The sequence below is a fragment of the Pundamilia nyererei genome, unplaced genomic scaffold (assembly GCF_000239375.1).
Source record: "Pundamilia nyererei isolate P.nyererei 1_Seehausen unplaced genomic scaffold, PunNye1.0 scaffold00090, whole genome shotgun sequence".
NCBI classification, from domain to species: domain Eukaryota; kingdom Metazoa; phylum Chordata; class Actinopteri; order Cichliformes; family Cichlidae; genus Pundamilia; species Pundamilia nyererei.
In genome coordinates this window covers 2,497,348-2,507,450 of record NW_005187491.1, presented here as the reverse complement: position 1 = coordinate 2,507,450, position 10,103 = coordinate 2,497,348, and the positions used below count along the sequence as shown (strand labels likewise).

Here is a 10,103-nt window from a genome sequence, read left to right as displayed (position 1 = left end):
TTGAAAAGTTCAGAAAGCTCTCTATAGTTTATTAACTAAAGATAGATATAGTTACAGTTGGTTGACCAGATAGATGGTCTTACATGTATTGTTTTATGGTTCATAGATGTGCAGCCATGAAGACATTTTATCTATTGATGCTTTCCATGTTAAATATTTTCTCCAGTTAAATAAAATCACTGCAAATTGTGCTCTACATTAACAATTTGGTAGATTTAAGCTGATAAAGTAAGAATGTAGGATGATTGGTTTCTGGTGTAGATTATAGAATGAAAATAGAAAGAAATTCTCTCTTGTGTTTACTTTTCTGAAAAATCAACTCATGTTTGCCAGGTAGTGTAAGCTGGCTAGCAAATATACTTAAATTCAAATATAGCCAGTTAAAGTTACCAATAACATAAAATTGCACAACAAGTGAAGTTTACTCTAAACTTGCCGTGTACAGCGTGCATCCTGAACATTGTTCTTCTGTTGCATTAAATTTGGCATTATGTTTCTGAGCACTGTGGTTAAAAAGCAAACAATGGAATAATAAAAGTGGAACAAAAATTTACCATGTATAAAATCCATCAATAAGCATTTCAATATTTTTGGTAATGTTTTAGGGCCTACATTATAGAATGTTTAGGGGAATTATTCAAAATTACTTTAACATAATTTTAGAAAGCACCCTCTTTTTCCTTCTTTCTTGCTAGTTGCTTTAACCTAGTTTAACTTTTATGTTGTATTTCTTGCATGTAGCTTTTTTGTTTCTAGTAAGGTTTCTTTGCACTGTAAGCTTTCACCACCTTGCATTGAGAAGTTACAATAAAAAATGAAAAATAAAATGCTTGCAATAAAATCTAAAAACATTAAAAATTCAGCTCCTTTCTTGACATATTTTTGTGAACACTAAATAATAATACTATTCCTAAGTATTTATGCCTGCTTATAAAAGAGATTATTTTGACACCTAAAATTGTAAATATTGCTCATTTCATTTTGGAAAAAAAAACTACATAGAGGTAAATAATAGCTGCCTCCATCTCAATCAGTCCCTAGCATCTTCTTCTGTCACACTAAGGCCCTGCATGTCTTCCTTCACAGCATCCCTAAACATAATCTGAGATCCTCTTCTTTTTATCCTGCCTGGAAGCTCTGTGTTTCCCATTTCTTTGTCTGATACATCCACTATCCCTCCCTTACACATGTCCAAACCATCTAATTTTGAATTGAAGAAAAAAGGTTAGTCCCTGAATTAATTTTTGCTATTCAGCATGCACGTGATTAAGATCAACTCAGAAAAATGACTCTAAACTGGCTGGGTAAGTTGCCTAGTAAATCCAAGGTCAGTAGTTTGATCCCTAAATCCTGCAGTCCACATGCAAAAGTGTCCTTTGGCAAGATTCTTGCACCCAGTGTTGGTGAAAGGAATATAATAAATGACTGCATGATTCTCTGCATGAATGAGCAAATGTGGTTTGTGGTGTGAAAGTGCTTTGAGTGTTCAGTAACAGGACTAAAGTACTATATAATAATATATTAATATACTATATAATATACTATGACAGCACATTTGCTGCCTTTTATAAATACAATTCATTGAAAGAAAATCCCCCATCAATACTTCCCTCTTCCAGCAGTTGTGCTTGAATTTTGTGCCATTTTTGGGAAGGTGTGCTGCATATTGTAGCTATTTATATGGATACATACCATATGGTGCTACCGGATTCTGTGTCCGGTGTTAGGCTGTGTATTCTATTATTCTGTCTTTGTGGGTTTGTGTGAAAATAAACAAATCAAAGGCGCTAAAATAGTCCAGCACAGACTGCTTATGCAAGGCAGTGGCTAAGGGCCAAATACTGTTTGTTATCCTTTCTGCGCGATGGCCTGCACTGAGAGAGGCGCTTTTCCTGCCCTCTGACCAATCATTTCAAACAAAAACACGCGGCCGAAGGGGGCGGTGCAGTTTCTGCGCGCGCACACACACACGCGCACACACAGACAGAGATCTGGCGCGGTCAAAAAGGGAAAGTACACTGCCTGCATTAGCTGAATCAAAGGTAACTCAAATTTTATTTACAATGGTTACTAACAATTAACCATGTTAATTGTTTATAAAGGCTAAAATACCGCTAACAATAATTATTATGATAAATGTTTAGGGTTGTAGACTTGACAGAGCTTAGAAACGTATTTTGAGCTCTTTGTGAACTGCATTTGCTTGACAGAATAGATTTCTAAATGTAATAACCAGCCGTATGCATGTTCTGTGTATTATTTTTTAAATATAACCTCCCCGGCGGTTTTTTTAATAGAAAATTTGACTTGACGCATAATTAGTACGTCTTACTGCGGATCAAGAATCAAAGAATACTGACGTCCGGAGTAAAATGGTGCGACGGGCAGTCAGAGCAACAGGTGATCTGCGTTCCCGGGCAGAAATGTGATTGACAGCTGTTTTAGCCAATCGGCTGACAGAGGAATGAGGGCACGGGCCAATTGCGCGGTCCCGCAGTGTCAGTATGGGCGTTGTTCCAGGCTGTGCGCACACACAGCGGCAGTGTCATCAGTGGTAGATCCATACGGGACACTGAGGACAGACGGACATGGTGTGTCAGTTTCTGGCGAAGGCTTTGCTGCTGTCTTTGCGGAAATAAGGGAGGAAAATATACCGTGAGCTGAATTTCAGACGCTGTAGATGCAGAAGACGACCGCGTTTCTGTCCAGAGAGATTAGCTGTATTATCTTATCGTCATATGAAGGGTATGTAACACATTTTTTTTTTACTAGAAATAAAAACGTATTTTCTTTTCCTTCGATTTAAAGACCTTACCACTGCAAAATTAGTGGAGAATCATATCGTGATAAATGGAAGTATTAAAATGCAATTAGGGATCGAGTATAATACATAAATACCGTGTAATGAAACATGAGTTGCAGTAATTTGAACTTAAGTACCCCTTTGAGCTCCATTATGAGGGACTTCAGCCAGTATGCAATGTAGTAATTGAAAGTTATCATCTTTAATTCACTTTACATAATAATGCTTTGACTCTGATACACCGCAAGTGAACGTAATAATAATTATAAACATATATCTATACATCTTAAAAGCCACATTGTCATTCAGTGAGTAGGCACTTATGGATATTGAGGGTGAAATAAAAAGTGGATTTGCATATTTATTATGTAAGAAAGTATTTAATGTTAAAATAAATTGGTAGACCATGACTAAGCATGGTCACAGTTTCAGTGTCACCATAATAAAAAGAAATAATGAAGTAGTCTTTTTAATGCTGATTGTGAATGTTTTTATTGATAGCTTGAATACTAATAGTTTGGTAGCATTCTCACTATGTAAAGCAAATGATATAGTCTTTTATATTCTCATATTCAAAGTTTGCATTTTGCTTGTTTGTTTTTTTTTGTTTCCATTTGTCATTTGTTGGGGGGGTTTTTGGCCACTTGGGGGCAGCTGAACTGAAAGCACTAGCTGACCTTTGCACATTCAGTAAGCATTGAGCAGCATTGACATCAGCTGGAGTCAGTCCAACTGACAAATACACAAGTGTAGTGCGTTAGCTTTTATCTTTGTTTTAGCCTTGACAAAATATTTTCCAGTTTTGTTTGCTAGAAGTCACTATGTTCAGCATTGTCCAGTATTCTGAAACTGGAAACGGGTATATCAGTGCTTAACCTGCTGGCTAAAAAAAGTAATTATAAGCTTTAAGTTAAGCTCAGCTAAGGTTAGACAGTTTGTGTGGGGTTTTTTATGTAGTATTTGCCTCCTGAACAGGAAAACTATCCCATTAAGGACATTTGAGCCATTGTGTTTGTTTTTGTTTTTGTTTGTTTGTTTATTTGTTTGTTTTTTCTTTTCTTTTTCACTTAGTGGTCTAACTTGGGAAAAGTATTCTTCTTCTGACTTTGGTGCTTTCCAGTTTAAAGATGTGTTGGATTTTATTGCTTGATTTAAATTTTTTAGCTTTAAATGTATTTATTTTTTGTACCTCCAAACTCGTGAACCAAAGTTCACCATATGTTGACCCCAAGTGAATTTACTATAATAAAATCCTATCTTTGTCCCCCGCCCCGCCTAGTTCAGTACGTGTAGGAGTTCTGCTGAAACAGGCTGACTTGGTTTGATATGATCAGTAATAGGTGACTTAAATTAACCAATAAATAGAATTTGTTATGTAACTTACACCATTCAGTTTGTTGACTTTTTGGCTCTTGTTTATTACTAAGTGACTAGATTATAGTCACTTATATATTGTTATATTACTGACTGAGCAGTAATGTCTTTGAACCTGAGAATCCTGGGAAATTTGATGTAATCTTTGTTCCATCCATGTTCTTTCAGGTACTTGGTGCCATCATTTTGGAATCTAAACAGTTCTTTGGACATCTGTTGGACAGTTGGCTCAATCCTTCCAAATTCACCTGCCTTTCCCCATGAGAAAAGATGGGGAATGGATTTTCGGAACAACCTAGCTGTCTCTCAAACATCCCGTTCTTCCAGTCTTTCCACATTGCCATCCTTGGACTAGACTCTGCTGGAAAGACCACTGTCTTGTATAGACTGCAGTTCAATGAGTTTGTAAACACTGTTCCCACCAAAGGTTTCAATGCAGAGAAAGTCAGAGTGCCACTGGGAGGCCACAGGACTGTGACTTTCCACTTCTGGGATGTGGGTGGTCAGGAGAAGCTGCGCCCCCTGTGGAAGTCATACACGAGATGCACAGATGGCATCATATTCGTGGTGGACTCTGTGGATGCAGAGCGCATGGAAGAGGCCAAAACAGAGCTCCATAAAATCGCCAAGAGCTCTGAGAACCAGGGAGTTCCCCTGCTCGTGGTCGCCAACAAACAGGACTTGAGGCACTCTCTAGGATTGGCTGAAATTGAGAAACTGCTGGCTTTGAAAGAACTGGGCCCTGCTACACCCTGGCATCTGCAGCCAGCCTGTGCCATCATAGGAGAAGGACTCAGGGATGGCCTGGACAAACTCCATGAGATGATACTGAAAAGGAGAAAAATGCTTCGGCAGCAAAGAAAAAAGAGATAAACTTTTCATGAGATAGACGTTCCTATTGTTTTGTATGAAGGAAACCTAAAAAAAGGAATTTGTCCTGTTAAGCTTCAGGTTTAAATTCAGTATGCTGAGTTTTATCAGTCAAAACTGAGCTTTAGGATTCCCGGTCTATGTTTATGGTCTTATGTTTATGCTGTTGATCAAGAAATGCACATAAAGGAATGCAGTATGAAGATGAGAAAGTTTCAGATATGTGTGGATATGTTATAAAGAATTTATATGGATTGCAAAGTATTGAGGGTTTGGGGTCTGGAAGGGCGATAGAAGTTGTTTTAAGGATGTCTGTTCCAAACAATATAACCAAAAATAATTTAAGAAAAGACTTGGCCTAGATGAAGGGTTATTTGGTGAATGGCTGAACAATGATTTATTTTACTATTTCATGTGTTGTTCTGACTTGTTTTGTTGTTTTGATTTTGTTTTGGTTTTTTTACACTGGACTTTGTGAAAGAAAAGTATTATGTTTTTATTGTATTATTATTATGCGTGTGCTTGCTGTCTTATATCGCTCTTTTTTTCAAAGCACTTTAGGTTATCACTTCCTATGGAGTTTTTAAAAAGATAAAAGTTATGTCAGATTTTACAGAAACATGTACAGCAAATGCTACTGAACAGTAGTTGGTCCACATTGGCCTCATTGTCTTTAGACTGGTTATGCAATATGTTTTATTGAATAAAACATGTAGAGCAATATTGACTGCGATATTGTGGCTATTATTTAACAGTTAATATTTAAACAGCAGCCACATAAAGGCTCATTTATTCAAATAATAGCAACACTAAGCTTTAAGGAGCTGGTTTGAGTCTCCAGAAAAAGATTATTAGCAGTTTGTTAAACAAATTTCCCAACAAGGCATTAAAGCATTCAAGAGCTGCTGACTAGCTGATGTTACAAGTCTAGTGTTTGCATGTGATAAGGAGTGTTTCCAAAATGCATGCTCAGCCAACCTGACCTCTAATTGTCACGTTCTTTTTGGGTTTCATTTTACGCAGCCTGCACACTAATTGTGTGGAACAGGAACACACCCAAAGGTTGAAGTTCCATTTATAAGATTGTGTCCCGGGAAACTCAGACATGTCTTATCATAGCCTGTATTTCCCTACAGATTGTCAGTTTCAGTGTTTTCTAATGAGCTAAGAACACACAGAAGTCAAACCTTCTGTAAAACTGACAGTAAAATAGCATTAACATCTTGGCCCCAAATTGTCATCAAAAACACAAGCCAAATCTCTTTAGTGGAAAAAAAAGAAGTTTGAATGTGTTTTTGCTTTTGCGTACTTCAGTGCAGTGGGATAAAGAGTGCACTGATGCGTTACTGCTCAGACATGTTGTCCTCAGAGCTTGAAAATGTTGTCAGGGCAGTCTGGAGGCCTGACCCAGTACAACAGGCTGGGGAAGGAGACTGTGAAGCCAGGGGCATTACTGAGTATTTTTGGACTGAGTTGGTGAGGATATTTTGTCCACTGCATTAATGCCATTTGTTCTCTCATTCCTTTGAAACAATTAATGACTGTAAGCCCAGCAGGCCAGTGTAGAAGCAGCTGGCTTTCTAAAATAGCTGTGTGATGCAGATTGGTAGTTTGCACTCCGCTCTGACTAAATCACCAAGTTTCCTCACCACATAAATATCTGTTCCAATTAAATGTCATAATTATAACCTCAATGTGGGATTTTGGTGCTGTTTCCCAGGGGGCCTGTCACATATAGAAGGATAAGCTTATGTCCTTAGTGTGGGATTTTACACATTTGTATGACTGAAAGGCAACAGCAGGAAGTAAATGAAGGAATACTTTCAGTAGCTTTCAGTATTTAAAGGCAGAGGGGAACAGGAACTAATGGGAAGACAGCAAGGAGGAATAAATGCTACAATGGTACACAGTGTTTTGGTTACATTGTTGTCAGGTTGCCAGAATGACTCATTTTTGTCAAATGATGAAGCATGTTTTTGTATTTAGAAGCCCAGGTGCCTCTTGTTTGCCAAGGAAGGAAACTCAAAGGGGCACAGACATTTTCACACTTTTCCTGATTCCACTTCCCTCTCTCTGCAAGCAAGCCACGTCAGCTTTCTGTGTGTGCGCAAGTCAATTTTATGTGTCCTATCTTGTTTTGTCTTGTTATGTTCCTCAGGTCATTTCTACTGAAGCACTCACCAGAGAATTCTAATAATTACTGGTTCTACACCAAGTTGCGTATTAGTTTTTGGGACACAGTTTAAATGTCCATAAGCACATGTTGATTCTGGTAAGGATAAATATGGTGGTTATAGAAGCATAATTTTTTTAATATACTTTTTGGATGAAACAATAGTTAATTATACATACTTTTAGTGTATTTCCAATGGGCTCACTCTGTCCTGTTCTTTATCCATTCTTATTCCTGTACACTCAGCAAAAAAGTATCTGACTGTATCTTTATCAGTATAAAGTCTTGTGAATGGCATTCTACACAGGCAGTACTTATTAAGTGTAAACAGTTTGAGATCATTTGAACTTTGTGATATGACTTGTTATCCTGCTGATAGCAGCCATCAGAAGATTGGTACATTGCGGTCATAAAGCGATAGAAATGGTCAGCAACACTCAGTGTCTGTTAAGTATTGTTTAAACAATACGGCCTGCCTTAGAGGCTCAAAATGTGCCACAAAAACATGGCCCAAATTATTATACCACCCCCAGCAGTCAAAAGGGTTGATACAAGACTGGATGGATCAATGCTTTTATGCTGTTTACACTATTTTCTGACCCTGTCATTTGAATGTCGTCTGACCAGGCAAATATTTTTCAGCCCTCTATTGTCCAATGTTATTTAGCCTGTGCAAACTGTGGCCTCAGTTTCCTGTTCTTGTGTGGTCTTCTGCTGTTGTAGCCTATCTCCCAGATAACAAACAGTCATTGAAACTATGTTAAATCAACATTGGACTGTCAACCTAAATTTAACTGAATCAAGGCTGAACACTGATGTTTATTTTAATCAGTTTTGCACACTTGTTTGATATTAACCCTTTCACGCATGAATTATGACAACCTCAATCTGGATTTTTTTTCTTAAGTATTTGTATTCATCTTTAGGCATGAAAAAAAAATGTGAACTTCATTTTTTCACACATGTACTTTTCAAAGAGTTTTTTTACATGTCCATTTAGGTGGACAACTGTATGGAGTGACACATCAGTGTCCAATGTAGTGGTTTAGAAAAGAAAGAAAGTACTTTATTGGTCCCCGTGGGGAAAATCTCTCTCTGCATTTAACCCATTCACTCAGTGAAGCAGTGGGCAGCCATTGGGCGCCCGGGGAGCAGTGTGTAGGGTACGGTACCTTGCTCAGGGGTACCTCAGGGTAGCTGTTCAGGGGAATCGAACCCCCGACCTTCCGATCATGGGGCCACCACTCTACCTACTGAGCTATCCCTGCCCGTTTATGTGCAAGTATACCATCAACACTAACAAATACAAGAAAACAGCCTTTGAATGGCTGTCCACTGTAGTGACAACTATACGTGAAAGGGTTAAAACAACTTTGAAAGATAAATAGAATTTCAAATTGACCCTTTTGTACCCTTAATTTATATTGAAACAGCACTTACATGCTTCAAGGTACATTGTCTTCTGCATTCAGAGATGCTCTTCTGCATATCTTGGTTGTAATTAATGGTTATTTGAGTTACTGTTGCCTTCCTGTAAATTCAAAGCAGTTTGGTCATTCTCCTCTGACCTCTAGCATCAACAAGGCATTTTCCCACAGAACTGCCGCTCACTGGATAGGATATACCTATAGGGTGAGAAATGGACCCTCTATTTGTAAGAGTGCTGTGTCCTCAATGAAAAGTGAATTACGGTGAATAGATGTTCTCTTCATGTATGATCCATTAAGCATTTAACCTCATATGGTGTGTTTGACACAAAAACACTCACAATGTATTTAAAAAAAGCACACAAACTGCAATACCTCATCCATACAACACCTCCCACAAATGTTTGCTTTTATACTGGAACCATATCAACTGCCTGAGGCATGATTGAGATTGGCAGTTGTTTTCCAGCTTGGGCGGCATGAAGCTGAACATGGTACAAAATGTTCTTCCACGTGAGAACAGATTTTTCTACAACCAGTGACAGAAGCAAAGTGGGAGGAGGGGCTGGTTTCAGGAGGATTTCTCCACACTGTAAATTCTCGTGTCAAAGTTTGCTTTTAATGATATGCTCAGTGTTGCTAAACACAGTCACGCCCTTGAAACACCCTCAACGTAGGAATGCAAGTTGTCGTGGAAACTCAGACTCTTTAACTGTAAGAGGTTTGTACCTCCTTTCTAATACTGTCAGCTTTGTTCCTGTGATATTTCCCTCCCTCATCATTTTTACATAGGTGATTGTAAATACTGCAACAACCAATAGCCATAAGGTCTGTTGAAGGATGAGGCTATAGTATGGAGAAGAAGATATGCCTAAGATGAAGTAAATTATTGTTTGTTAAAGGTGACAGTAAAAAAAATCACACCATAGGTCAAGGATTTTGATCTTTCACTAGATTGTTTTGATTAAAATGCTTCTTTCAGAGTTACAGTTGGCCAGAAAGTCACATAAATGAATGACCACCAGTATATATGCTAGAGTGTTTGGGTGGTGAAGTGGTTAGCAATGTTACTTGACAGTCCAAAGGGTCTGTCTTTAAATCTGCTGGCAGTCTGTAGAATTTTAAGAGATGTTAAGGATTAAGAGACGGCCTTTACTTTCAAACCATTTTAGACATAAAGGGTCTTTTCAGTGACATGAAAAAAAAAGCTTTAAACATTTCACTTTTTAACCTAATCCCAAAGTTGTGTATGTATCTAGTAGTCATACTTTCAACAAGTTTTAACTGGGTGGGACAATTCATAAATGCTGAATGACCAAAATATCTCTGTACGTGATTTACAACCAGTTGTAACTCCTACATTGTGTGGTTAACCATGCAAAAGGCTATATTTAATCCAGACCTAACCATCTAGTTTTGGTGCCTAACTCTAACCAAACAATGACAGAAAGAGGGG

At 37.9% G+C, this 10,103-nt stretch overlaps 1 protein-coding gene across 2 annotated transcripts; it reads left to right on the top strand.

Annotated features, from left to right (window-relative positions):
* The first annotated feature begins 1,976 nt into the window (after window positions 1-1,976).
* arl4aa (ADP-ribosylation factor-like 4aa) lies at window positions 1,977-5,485 on the top strand. Of its 2 annotated transcripts, none has more exons than XM_005739262.1 (2): window positions 1,977-2,042; window positions 4,346-5,485. In XM_005739262.1, the coding sequence occupies exon 2, from the start codon at window positions 4,448-4,450 to the stop codon at window positions 5,048-5,050; it is 603 nt and encodes a 200-aa protein (XP_005739319.1). In that variant the 5' UTR covers window positions 1,977-2,042; window positions 4,346-4,447; the 3' UTR covers window positions 5,051-5,485. The 2 variants fall into 2 exon arrangements, with proteins under 2 accessions (XP_005739319.1, XP_005739318.1); XM_005739261.1 differs by lacking the exon at window positions 1,977-2,042 and adding an exon at window positions 2,523-2,745.
* The last annotated feature ends 4,618 nt before the right edge of the window (window positions 5,486-10,103 follow it).